At 43.3% G+C, this 13,367-nt stretch overlaps 1 protein-coding gene across 1 annotated transcript in view; it reads left to right on the forward strand.

Annotated features, from left to right (window-relative positions):
- Positions 1-252: 252 nt before the first annotated feature.
- Positions 253-13,367, forward strand: part of tbx15 (T-box transcription factor 15) — a 35,547-nt gene continuing 22,432 nt past the window's right edge. The window contains exons 1-3 of the mRNA XM_070838117.1: positions 253-439; positions 8,383-8,590; positions 11,083-11,184. Of these exons, the coding sequence (XP_070694218.1) occupies positions 253-439; positions 8,383-8,590; positions 11,083-11,184 (497 nt within the window). The remainder of the gene's footprint in view (positions 440-8,382; positions 8,591-11,082; positions 11,185-13,367) is intronic.

A 13,367-nucleotide genomic window follows, 5' to 3' on the forward strand; every position in this document is an offset into this window, starting at 1 on the left:
ACCAGAACTATCAATCCTCCCGGACTTGGTCTCACGCGCAGCCAGGATGGCACAGCCTGCCTCCCACAGCTCCACGCGCCGTGTTTAGTCACAGTTGGGATTAACTTTGGACACTTGGTGAGTTTGCGTCCCGCTGTAAACACTGACGTGTGCATTTTTTTTTTTTTTTTTTTACTGTTTTGCTTCACTGCTTTGGACGGACGGAGTGGGTTTTTCGCTGCGTCCCCCCCCCCCTTCGGGTGGATCTGAGAAATGAGTGAGAGGAGGCGATCTGCCGCAGCTCTGAGCTCTAGAGCCCACGCTTTTTCCGTGGAAGCCCTGATCGGCTCCAACAAGAAGAGGAAGCTCCGGGGCTGGGAGGAGAAGGAGCTGGAGTTGTCCATGGAGAGCCTCGGCACGGACGGAGAGGACCCGGCGCACTGTCTGGATATGGACCCGGGTCAGTGCGCAGACATGCACCACATCTCCGTTTTATCACTGCAGCGAGTCCAGAGTCAAAACATGGCTCCACTCTGTGGGACCCAACCCGCGGCAGGGCGCGTAGCTGTGAGGTCCACGGGCTCCGTGTGACCGTGGAGTCTCTTTTTCTTTAAACCAAGTGAGACACTGTGAGTCCGCTCTGCTGGTCCACTGACAGGAAGCAGTTTTACTGTTTCAGCTTAGAAACCTGATGCATGCAGGCCTGTAGACAGTCAGCTGTGCTGCTTTACTGGCAGGAAAGAGACAGAAAACCCATCTAAAGTCTCCTAAATGAGACACTTTAGTCCAGTCTAACCAGACTAGGAAGTCAGCTGCGAGGTTTCTAAAGTGATCAGGTGAACGTGTTGGTCGTGGCGGGTTTGGCTGCTCCAGGTTTTGACTCCGGACTGGTGGACTTCACTCTGAGATTTAAGTCACACGAGTTGAAAAGGAGCTGCGTGTCCGTGAGGAGGCTGCTGCTGTCAGTGGGAGGCGGGCGGCTGCTGCAGGCCTGTAGGGAGGCCTCGGCTGGTGGCACCGAGCAAACCCCCCCAGATCTGATGCCTTTTATTCTCAGAGAGAAACACACTTCACGTATGTTGAATAATATCGTCCTCTGCAGAGGAATCAGCTCCGGGCCTCCTGCAGAGATGCTTTGAACTCTGTAGCAGCGTCCGTTTAGCAGAATACATTTAGCTCCACACTTTATTTAAGCACGTTTGAGATCAAGGATCTATTTTACTAGCAGACCAGCATGAAACACCTACAGATTAAAGTGACATTTAAGGGTTCAGTAGATTCACCAGAGCTTTAAAATCCTCCCGGGTTTAAAACTAAGATCTGTTCCATGGACTCTTTGTCCCACAGCTCAGAACACCCAGTGTTTCCCGGACTTGAAGGCGCTCACTGAACTTTTAGGGTTGAAATTAAAGACTTACTCAGAGTCTGGAAATTGTGTCATCAGTTTAAAAAGGCTTAGCAAGAAATCAGCCACCGTCCAACCTCCGCGTAAAGATGGGAGTCAATAATTCAGCGCATCAGAGGAAGTTCACATGAAATAAAACAGAATAAAAGAGAGAAGAAAGAAGCAGACATTAGGAGAGTCAAAAAAAAACACAGTGAAAATCAAGATGAAAAATAAATGGAAATATTTTATTTTAAGTTATTTCTTATTGTTTATGATGAGGCCAATTTGTTTTGCAACAACTACAAAAAAATTTTGTTGCTGCAAAAAAAAAAAATTGGCCTCATCGCACTGCATTTTTTTAAATATACCAAAAATATAACTGAACTCCAATTAAAAAATTTGGGGAGTTCAGTTATATTTTTGGTATATTTTTTAAAAAATGCATTAATTTAAACGTCAATTAATTTTTTGAAGCATTTGAGCAACAGCATCACTTCGGTCATGAAGCAGCCACACAGGCCTCCGGAGCAAACATGGCTGCTGCTCTTTTATTTCAAACTGCTCACACTGGAGTGTTTGAAGGTGAACTGATCGCGCGGACACAAACCTGTGTGACTTCATTTTAAAACCAACAGACTGAGATCAGCTCCAAAAAACATTCAGTCTGGAAATTCACGGTTTTTTCAGTTCAACCAAAGAAAAAAAACACTTTTAGTTCAGTTCGTCTTCTTACAAAAAATTTTAATTGCAAAGATCTTTTTAAATTCTTTTAATTTCTTTCTAATTGTTTATTTTAATTAGCCTTGAAACAAACACATTATATTATGTTGTGTGCACATTTAAATCTTAAATCGTGGGACAGCGGACGCGGACAGAGTCCCGCCGCCCGCTGCAGTCTGACCTCCGGGGCGCTGCGTCTTTACGCGCGGCTCGTCTCCACTTTGACTCTGCTGCTGACTGACAAGCAAAACTAAAAGAATGACTGAGAGGGGTTTCTTGTCTCGGGGATGTCATGGGAAGAATGTTTTTGCTGGACTGGCTGCAGTGTCGGTAGATGAGGGGGGGAGGGGGGGTCACCAGCAGCTCGTGTTTAACAGACAGAACAGACAAAATGGCCCGTTTCGCTCAGCTTCTTTGGTTCCGTGCGGCAGAAAAGTTTCTTGCTCATTTTGTCTCAGCTTTTGTTCCGGGGAGTTTTAGGATTTGTGGATGAATCAGTTGCCCAGCTCCCCCCCCACCCCACACCTCTCATTAGCAGGCGGGCTCCTGGCAGGTTCAGCGGGCCCTAAAGCCTCCGCTTTGGCGCGTCGGGCGGCGGTGACCGAGAACAGCGAGTCTCTGTGGTCAGATTATGTGGTTTAGAGGAATCCTTAACGGAGAGATTTTATTTTTACTCCGCTCCAGGCGAGGCTGGAGGCCGCTCGGTCGTATAACACGTTTATTAGCCTCAAAGACAAGGGCAGGACTGAGGCTCTGCACCGGGCTCACATTTAACAGCGCGCCTGTAGGAAGTGAAGAGTTCAGTTAGCGCAGAAAAAAGTCCCTTTGTTAGTGCAGAACTTCTGCACCCACATTTCCTTTAGGACAGAAGTTAACGAGTTGAACTACATCTAATATAATATTTAATGCCGATGATCAGAGGCCTCACCCAAACTCTGGATTTACAGGGTGACACTTTTCGCTTTTACAAACACCTGAAGTCCCAACTAAGCATCTGTTAATCCAGATTACCGTGCAGCCTAAGAACACACTAATACAGCAGCATCAGACTGATCCACACGCTGCTCCTTCTGCTCAGAGCTGCTCTGAAGAGTCGCTCCTAAAAAACAAAAATGGAGATAGATAGAGAGATAAAAGAGATAAAAGAGATGTGGACTGAAGTTTTTACGGCTTCCTTCGTGCCTGAGTCTCCATCAGGGAGGAAACAGGTGCTCTCACTGTGTGGATTGGGTTACTCGGTGATTTCATGGTTGCACGTTGCTACTGTCCACTCCAGAAATCCGCTGCATCTCCATAAAGGGCCATTTCGCTATAAATAAAATAGCAGGAGTTGTAGCCATATAGTAACTATTAGAAAACAACTCCACTGGCTCATCTGGTAACTAAACTTTTTATTATCTCCGTTACATTCTGCTTGAAGAATAAACAGCATTCAGTCCACATGAAGCATCTTTCCACACTTTATAATAATATCACACACAATAATCTACGTGGTGCCTTCATCTATTCAGACATCCAAACCCAAAACATTTGATTTCTTATGCACCTTTCCCAAAAGACACATTTGGTGTGTGTGTTGTTAAAATGAAACCTCTGCAGGTTTGAATGTTGTCTGGCTGTACAAAATGTTTGGGAAGAAGAAAACACAGTCTGGTTTAAGAGGCCGATGTTCTTAATTAGAAACATCTTCTGCACGTCCACCTTCACACATCTACCTGCAGCTCCCAGCAAATCATCTTTATTAAAACCATCTCCTGACAGGGGGGGGGGGGGGATAACAAAGGAATATTAATCCATAAATGTAAAATGTGTGGTTGCACATTTAATTTAGTTTAATTTAGAAAAGCTCTCCATCATCAGATGTGCACCACCACACCTATAAACAGTCATCGACAGCACTTCCTCCTCTGAAGTTCAGCCTGTGAGCAGACGTGTGAGCGACTCCACTTGTCTCAGACCAGTTAGTGGCCTTCAGTGGATGTTAGACTGGTTTTAATGAGGCCTGGCATGAGCGGGTTTAGACCACAAGATAGAGGCCTGTGTGTGTGTGTGTGTGTGTGTGTGTGTCAGGGCAGCGTTCTGCTGAGTGGTCAAATTTCTGTTAATCAATAAAAGTCAGGGTTTTTTTTTATGTTTTTAATTAATCCAGTTTGAAAACTAAATAAATAATCAGACTGAAGCTTGAAGAAAACCTTCAGACAAACAGGAAGCTGTGAAACTATTCTGTCTCCACACACACACATACAGGAGCATGTTAGCAGCAGCTACCTGGTGGTGTGTGTGTGTGTGTGTGTGTGTGTGTGTGTGTTTTGGTACATGTGGAGTTTCTCAGTGAGGCTTTTCACACTTTGTTGGTCTCAAACATTCAAGCAGATTTTAGTTTGAAAGACAAACATTCGATATTGTAATATTTCTATATGATAGTGTAGAATCCTGTTTGTCCCAGTGAGACTCCACACTAATGATATTATTTCAGATTTATCACCTTTTCAGATTGATGAGACTAATTTTAGGACTTTACATGATAAATTATCACAATTACTAAACGTGAAAATGAGAAAATAATTCATTGCGCTGCAGATACAAACAGTTTTTCCTTCATTTATTTTGATTAAAGCCTCAAAGTGACAGAATTAAACAGCCGTCTGAGTCAGTTGGTGCAAAGCAGCTTGAAGCTGAGACCATTTGAGCAGTTTTGCCTTGTTGGTGCAGTAAAAAGGTTTTATTCAGAGTGACGACAGTAAAGAAGGATTAGAAATATAAAAAACAGGGTAACAGAATCAGTCCAGCTCTGTTAAACATTTACTGCATAGATGACAAAATCTGCAGAACAATCAGATATTCCTGCTCTCCCTCTGTTAGACCGTCAAATTAAAAGCCTTTACGTGATCTGCTCTTATTTAACACTGGTGTTATGTACAGTAAGTGTTTTTATAGAGACGGCGGGCAGCTGCAGGGATTTTAGACTCCAGGAAAGAATCTAAAGTTTACAGCTCATCCATGTGGGCCACTTTACTGCAGCAAGCCCATCTGACCACCCCGAATATTAATGATCAATTAAAAAAAGTGTATACATGCGTCATGATTTCAACTAGCATCATTTTCTGATGAGTGATTTAGACACTGAGCACGTCTGCACACTCGTCCTATCGTGTTGTATATAGTTTACTATAACATGATGATATATGTGATTTATGAGGAACTGCTGGATGTGATTGGATGCCATTGTCGTTTTCAATGTTTGGTTGAGAGGATGTGATTTATCAGTCAGGGAATTAAAAGTGCTATCCTAATATTATTATTATTATTATTATTATTATTATAATTGGCAGCAGCAGCAGTGTTTTGTGATAATTATTATTTATTTCTTTTGATCGAAGAAGCAGAGGATGGTTGGTTGGTTTTCAGTCTGAAGTGGCACACAGCGTAATAAAGTGAAGTGTTATTTAGAGCTGTGAGGGATAATAAGAAGCTACCAGACTGAATATAATATGTAAAGTCCACACAGACTCTACAGACTGCACCAGTAAACACAGTAGATTAACGGCCCTGTGCTAAGTTGTCCAACATCAATGGTTCTGTTCAGTACTAATATAAAAATACTGTTTTTCCAGTTTAGACTGAGAATTTCTCAGTATTCAGACTCTTATCATCTGTAATCTGGAGTCTCAGCGTTCAGTTATAATCCAGACAAAACAGGAAACAACATCAGAATAAAACATCAGTTTCAATATTTAAACTAAACTAATTTAAACTAAACTAATTTAGACTAAACGACACAGATCAACCTCACAGTCGACCTCCAGTCAGAGCAGCAGCAGCAACACACAGGCGTCCTATAGGGAGGAGGATGGGGCAGCGTGTGTGTGTGTGTGTGTGTGTGTGTGTGTGTGTGTGTGTGAGAGTGTGTGTGTGTGTGTGGCGCTGTGGCAGGAAGAGTTTATGGAGACTTGGCAGGTCTCAGCTCTGCGATCTTTAATTCAGGAGTGTGCAGTTATTAATGTGTCCAGAATTAATATTTAGTTGATTGATTGTCTGAACTACCAGCAGATTAATTCCTTTAATTTAATACAAATATTTTCTATCATAATATCAAAATAACTAATATTTTTAAACAATATAATTTCTGAATAAAATAAAACATTTGTCCTTTGACTTGACAATGAATTTATATATTTTCAACAATAATAAAGAGCAAGACATGAACTCCACTATAAAGTATTAATATAAATATAAAATAATATAAAGTAAAAATCACGCTGAGCTCAAATTTCTCTAATTTCAGAAAAAAACAATTAAGGAAACTAAAATCCTGCTTCAGAGTGAATGAATTTATTATTTATGATATTATTATTATTATTATTATTCTCATCTGAACAGTCAAAGCTTTTAGTTCATTGAACTCGTGGACTATTTATTTATTTATTTTATTAATTTATTTAGCTGCTCATCAGCTCCCACTCTTTCAGTGAGGGGGTGCTGGTGGTGCTGGTGGTGGGGGGGGTCTGTAGCACACAGTCTGTTTTTGTTCATGTCTGACATGTTGTGCTGTTTAACCCGCCTCCTGGTGCTGTGAGCCTGCATTCTGATTGGCTGGGGACCCTTTGTGACACACACACACACACACACACACACACACAGACCTGGAGGCTTTTAGTAAAACACTGAAACACGCCATGATTTTGTTCCTGACGTTCAAAGAGGCTGAATTATTCTATTAGAGCCCCAAACCTTCCTCAGATACCTGATGTTCTAAGTTCATGTAGTACTTGAGGGCCTTGTCAGCCCACGGCCTGAGGAGTCGCCCTCCCTGCCCCCCCGCACGGTGCCCCTGGGCTGATGTGAGTGTGTATCTGCATGTGTGTGAAGAGTTAAAGGGGGAAGAAGGGGAGAGTAATCATGTGTGACAGTCCTCACTGGCTGCAGTGACACTGGAAGGATCTCCCAAGAAGATGGTGGAAAGTCTGTCTCTGTCTCTCTGTGGTCATTACACCCCCTCCTCCCCCTCCTCCCCCTCCCCCTCCTCCTCCTCCTCCTCCTCAGCTCTTCCTATCTCCATCCCTCCTCTGCGCTCTTGTTTCCAGCAGCCTTGGCTCTGCTCGCGCTGTGGCGGTTTCGCCTGGGACGCTGTCCAGTCTCTCAGCAGCTCTGCATTTGCATAACCATATTTGTGTGCCCTTAGTCTGCCAAGTCAACCTCCTCGTGTCAGGGCCCTCAATAAATAATACATTATTAGATTCTTTTTCATTTTTTGGGGTGCTGGTGGTGGTGGTGGAGGGGCTGAAGGATATTCAGCTATAAAGTATTTCTGAGAAAAGTGAAATAAGAGGGAGCATGTGGTGATCTTATGAGAGTTTGAGCCGGTAAAGTGCAGCTTTAAGATGTTGAGCATTAAAGATTTGACATCCCAGCTGGAAAAACTATGATGCATATTGATATTTAACCCCAAAAGGTTTCCATTTTATTTTTAGATAACATCAAACACATGTTAAATCATATTTAGAAGGTCAGAGTTGAGCAGGAGGATTTCTCTTGAAGTGGACGTGATGTTTAAAGTGTTTTTATTAATTGGAGAAAAAAAAAAAAGGCAGCTTGGAGTTATGATTTATAATTTAGTTTCACTGTGAAAAGAAATAGTCGAGTTGAGATTAGATAATAGTGAACATGTATGTAGAGGACAGAATAAGAGGAAAAGCTTCTTATGCAGTTTAAGGTCCTGCAGGGTTTGAGGTGATTGTCAGGTGTTGCTGGTGTTTTGTCCTCCCTGCTGATGGTTTCTGTTGGTTTAGAATAAAAACATGGATGTAGAGGAGGCTGAGGTCGGCCTGCTTGGTCTCTGAGTTGGAGGCTCAGGCGGATGGAAACCTGTCCTGTAGGTCTGGACCTGCTTCAGGATGGAGGGAAGGTTTTTATCTGTGATGGTGTTGATGACTGTGAACGGTCAGTCTGTTAAAGTTGGTCCTGCAGGAGCACTAGAGGGGAAACTTCATTTGCTGAACGCCTCCCATCGGAATCCTTCATTGTGCGGGCCAATTTAAAGTTTAATATTTTCTACATCTCATTTCAAAGGTTTTTACGCAGCATTTATTCTGCTTTTGACATCAACCCAGAACTTCATGACAAGTTGAGCCAAACTCGGCCGCTTCTCTCCAAGCACCAGACGGCAGGTGATTTGGAGTCAGCAGAGAGAACCGCTGTACTTTCTCACCGCGCCAAGTTTCCTGCGTAAATCCTAAGCATATTAATTCCACTGTTTCAGAGCTGCCTTCTCATCATCTTCCTCATTTCCCCCTCAGACTCGGAGGCGAGTCCCGGCTCAGACGGAGAGGGTCTGGCCGAAAGGACGCCGTGCTCCTTCGGCTCACCTGACGATCTGGCCCCCGGCCCCTGCGAACCGTCGCCCCCGGCCTCCATGGAGGAGATCCAGGTGGAGCTGCAGTGCGCGGACCTGTGGAAGCGCTTCCATGACATCGGCACGGAGATGATCATCACCAAGGCGGGCAGGTAGGCCGGGAACACACACACACACACACACACACACACACACACACACACACACACACACACACACACACACACAGACACACACACACACACACACACACACACACACAGCTGCAGAAAGTAGCCCAGAAGGCCTACGTGCAGCTCTGCGGCGGCCTGATGGCGCAGACTGACTGTGAGCCAACTGTGCGTAAAAGGCGATTGGCGAACTTTTACGCGCAAAATAATATATTCTTCCTTTTTTTCTTCTTTTGGCGAGGACAAAGTGAGCTCCTTATCATTTCCATTATGAGATCAGATTCTGATTATTCAGACTGAAGTCATCACAAGCAAAACACGAAGATTTGTCAAATGCGCAAAGCTAAAATCTGCAGACGCTCCAACACACAAATGCGTAAAATTTAGAAAAGCACAAAGTTCAGTCAGAGCTACACACACACACACACACACACACACACATCTGAACTCTGTTTGGAGGGTGTTAATGTGTTGCACATGCAGGCCGCTCTGTTGTGCTCAGGCCGTCGTGACGCGGCAGGTTATTCCTGATGTCAGAACTGGCTCTAATTAATCTCTCTAACTTGTTCCGGGTTTTTCTGGCTCTCTCGGACCAACAGTCCAAATCCAGAGCAAGCGCACAAGTTGACCTACGGATCTTGCAGGAAGTCCCTCTGCCCGTAGTGTGCTCCTCTGTGCACATCAGACTGACTGACTCCAGGTTTAATGCTGCTTCTCCTTTACGTAAAAAAAAAAAAAAAGATAATTCTTTACATTTCCAGCAAAAGTGCGGAAAATGTTTATTGGATCTAAAGTGATCTGGTCACAGAAGTGAAGAAGCGCTGAGTGACTGATCTCATCTGAGTTTGGTTACTAACGAGGAAAAATCTCTTTAGGCTTTTCATAAACTTCATTTCGCTTTTTCCATTTTGCACAGATTAACAGCGGTGTGTGTGTGTGTGTGTGTGTGTGTGTGTGTGTGTGTGTGTGTGTTGCAAAAAGGCTAAATAATATTATTTACTGTTAGTAAATCTTTCTTTTCAAGGTGTTCGTTCATCCAGAATAAATCAGAATAATTTAATTGCGTATTTTCTGTGTAACAGAAGAGTTTTATTCTCAAATAGTCCCGTTTTAAAAACATTATTTAATGTATTTATTCAGGTTTTATTCTGGTGCTAAAGTTTTGCAACCAGATTTTTATTGGTTTATTCTCTGCTCTGACTCCAGATTAAGAAGAAAGCCCCGTCCCTCTCCTCTACTTATTCTGGACTCGGCTCCTTTTATGAATTGGCCTTAAATTGGTAATCAGCTCATAAATGGAGCAACAATCAGGTCGCGCTGCAGCAGAGTGAAGGCGGACACCACCGTCTCCCTCCATATTTCACGGCCTGCTCATAATAAAGCCATAAATCCAGAAGAGAAGGGAAGCAAGAACACAGCCCTCTTTTCTCATTAGGCTGGCCCGGATTTACGAGCTCTAAATGAAAAGCGAAAAATGCAGCGTTTGAAGTGCAAAATGAGGAATTAAGCTGAAATGTCTCCTTCTCCACATTCAGACAGTTAATAGAGGCGGTTTCCACTTTTTGGACTGTAATTTTCACGGAGTTTAAATCCTCGAGCTTTAGGCTCCTAGATGGGTGGAGCCGCTGGCTAAAAATATTCCAGGGACAAAAATACATGTGAGTTGTACACAAATAACATTTTCAGTTTGACTTTTGAGGACTGCAAATGTAGAATAATGCCGAAAGTCCTGGAGTTCAAAAGGTCAGAGGTCAGAAGGGAAACGGAAAATAGAGAATAAAGTATTTTCCTCCACTAGAAAGATGAAAATGAGAGAAATGTTCAGGACAATAAGATGAGATTCTGCACTTAAAAGGAATAAATTAACATTATTATATATTTCATAGATTAAATTTGAAATAAATATTGAACTCTGATGGACTCAAAGGTGCCGAACAGGCTGAGAGGAGACTTTCTGCTTTGATTGGATGGATTTCAGCTAAAGGAGCAAAACAAATCTTTGAAAACGCACCTGAAAACATCCGCTGAGACCAAATCAAACTTCCACAATGTTTTACATGTTTGTACAAAATGTTTTTCCCTTTAATGAAGCGTCTATAATTCAGTCTGCTTGTTGCCTGATGGGTTTCTGTTTTTGTTCTTATCAAACCCCTCCTTGTCCGTCGTCAGGTTCCTCCTGGACAACAGTGATCGTAGATGTTCTTTGATTCCTCTGAATGAGTATGAAGCAGTTGTGTGTTTGCTGCTCACACTGGAGCTCCTCAGTCTGATTCTCATGTTCCCCCGAAGGTCGAAAAACTCTGCTGAAGGAATCTTTAGCGTTTCTGTTTCACTTGCAGTGACAATTCTCAGCTCACTGGCTCCTTTCAGACGTCTTCTCAGCGCGTTAGTCGTCTCTTTGTCTTGATTTATGTCACAGGAGGAAGCAGACCAGCTTCACTCCGTCTCATTTCTGTGTTGCTTTTGCCCCTCAGGAGGATGTTTCCTGCCATGCGAGTAAAGATCGCAGGTCTGGACCCTCATCAGCAGTATTACATCGCCATGGACATCGTGCCCGTGGACAACAAGAGATACAGGTACCTTCCTCACACAGACACACATGGACGGGAGTGAAGGTGTGAAATCAGAGGTGTCTCTGAGCACAGTTACAGAAAACAGTGTAAACTCACATTACAGCTAATCGTCTTTGCACGTTTTATTATGTTCTTTGCCGCTTTACTTTGTTTCCAAATCCAGAAATGCGCTCCAGAGTTTCTGCTGCTAAACCCAAATGATCTCATTCTCTCTGGGTTTAGTCAGGAGTTTAATGTCCCACGATGCTCTGAGTGCTGTTTCGGATGCTTTTCAACCACAACAAAGATTAAACTCTGGAGGAAATGCTGAGTAATTGTGTTTTTCATTGCCGTGAAAGAATGTGAAAAGTGCAGCTTTCCGTCACTTTGGTCTTTTAAGAATAGCAGCTTTAGTGAATGCACAGCTCCGTGGTGTGTATGTGAGCCCACACGTGAGCTGCTGCTACGACTGGACGCAAAACTGTGGATGTTTCTCAGGTGTCCGACCAGGCACAAACATTTTGACCCACTTGGATTGTTCTCATCTTCGCCCCGTTTGTCACGTTAGAGCCGCCGTACGTAGCCGGACTAGAGCTGAATTAAGATATTCCAGCCTGTGTCATTGCTCAGATATTTCCTAAGTGCTGCAAGAGGAGCTCCTGTCTTCTTCTTGGCAGCACAGACAGAGTAGTTACTCCCATCATTTGCATCGGTGAAGTGAAGCAAAAGTGATTTGAATGTGCATGTGCTGGAGGACGGCTCGCATGTGATGAATCTCTGTGGATATTCAGTAAGACTGATGTCCTGGCCCACAGCACTGGTCCCTGAAGTCAGAGCCAGAGAGAGAGAGAGGAGATTGAAATGTATTCATCATCCCGCCGGCCGAGCAGCAGAGCCAGAGGCTGCCTGCAAATAGGATAACTCTCAACATTCAGGTCTAATGGCGGAAATGTGAAAAAATGAGGTTGAGATGGGAATAAAATGTGCGGCGCTGCACACATACATACCTGCTGCTGCAGCGGCCGGCTGGACGTTTTCTAGACGGACGTTTACGGCTCAATATAATCTTTTTTTATTTTTAGGTATTATGACCGAGAGGAGGAAGTGAGACGGTGGTGAAGTTTACCTGCTGGTCTGAAGCAGCTACAGACTCTTACTGTGTGTGACGATGTGGAGAAGAACTCAGAGCATTTAAAACACACTTTGACCTGCTCTTGTGTTTTATGCTGATGTTTAGTGTTGATGGTTGAGATTCTAAAGATCTTTTCTGAAAAAGTATCAGACGATTTTGTCATTCGCCAAAGTTCACAAGGGTTCAGTATGAATCCCAACACATGTGACACGTTTGACATTTTTTAAAAACAGCTTGGGAGATTTTCCAGCTGCAGAATAAAACACATTTGGCTCTGTGATGATGATGATGATGATGATGATGTTTAAGGTAGGTCAGCGTTTCTCCATTTTATCTTTAAGGAGATTCCAACTTCAACATTCATCAAACCTTTGAATTAAAAATACATTTTAGCCATTTCTCTAAAATATGAAAGTCAAATAAATACCAGGATCCAGCATCAAAGCTCTGCAACACCTAAAAACATGCATGTATAGATATATATTTATATTTATATCTATTTATCCTAAAAATCCAGGAGATAATTAAACATTAGAAACAGTTACTAAGCGTTTCAGTGCAGTTTATCGTAAAACCGCTATCTAATTAACCCCTAAATCAAAGACATGTCTCTAAGTCAGTGCTCATAAAGTGGCTGATCACTCAAACTGGCTCTGATGACGGCACTTCATGGTGACTCACAGGCAACACTGGTTTGTTTGGCGTCCGTGTGAACGAGGCGGTGGTGCAGTGAGCTCCAGTGTCTGGTTACACTGAAGGCGACGGTGTGGCCAGTGTCACTGATGATGATGATGATGATGATGGAGGCGTCTCGACACTTCAAAGTTTGACTCATGGCTGCGATCGCCTCCCACGACTTCACGATAGCTGTCACATGTCTGCATGAAGAACTGGTCATTTTATTCATTTAACGTTTGTGCTGCTAATTTTATTTGTGGATTTCAGTATAAAACTTGTATCAGCGCTGCGACATCACTGATAACGTCCCAGTGTGACCGTGATGGGACGTGTTCTCAGTGTATCAGGTGTTTTCCAGGCCCACATGATGAGTGTATTCTAAAGCAGAGAGTTCACT

Source organism: Pempheris klunzingeri, chromosome 10 (assembly GCF_042242105.1).
Source record: "Pempheris klunzingeri isolate RE-2024b chromosome 10, fPemKlu1.hap1, whole genome shotgun sequence".
NCBI lineage: Eukaryota > Metazoa > Chordata > Actinopteri > Acropomatiformes > Pempheridae > Pempheris > Pempheris klunzingeri.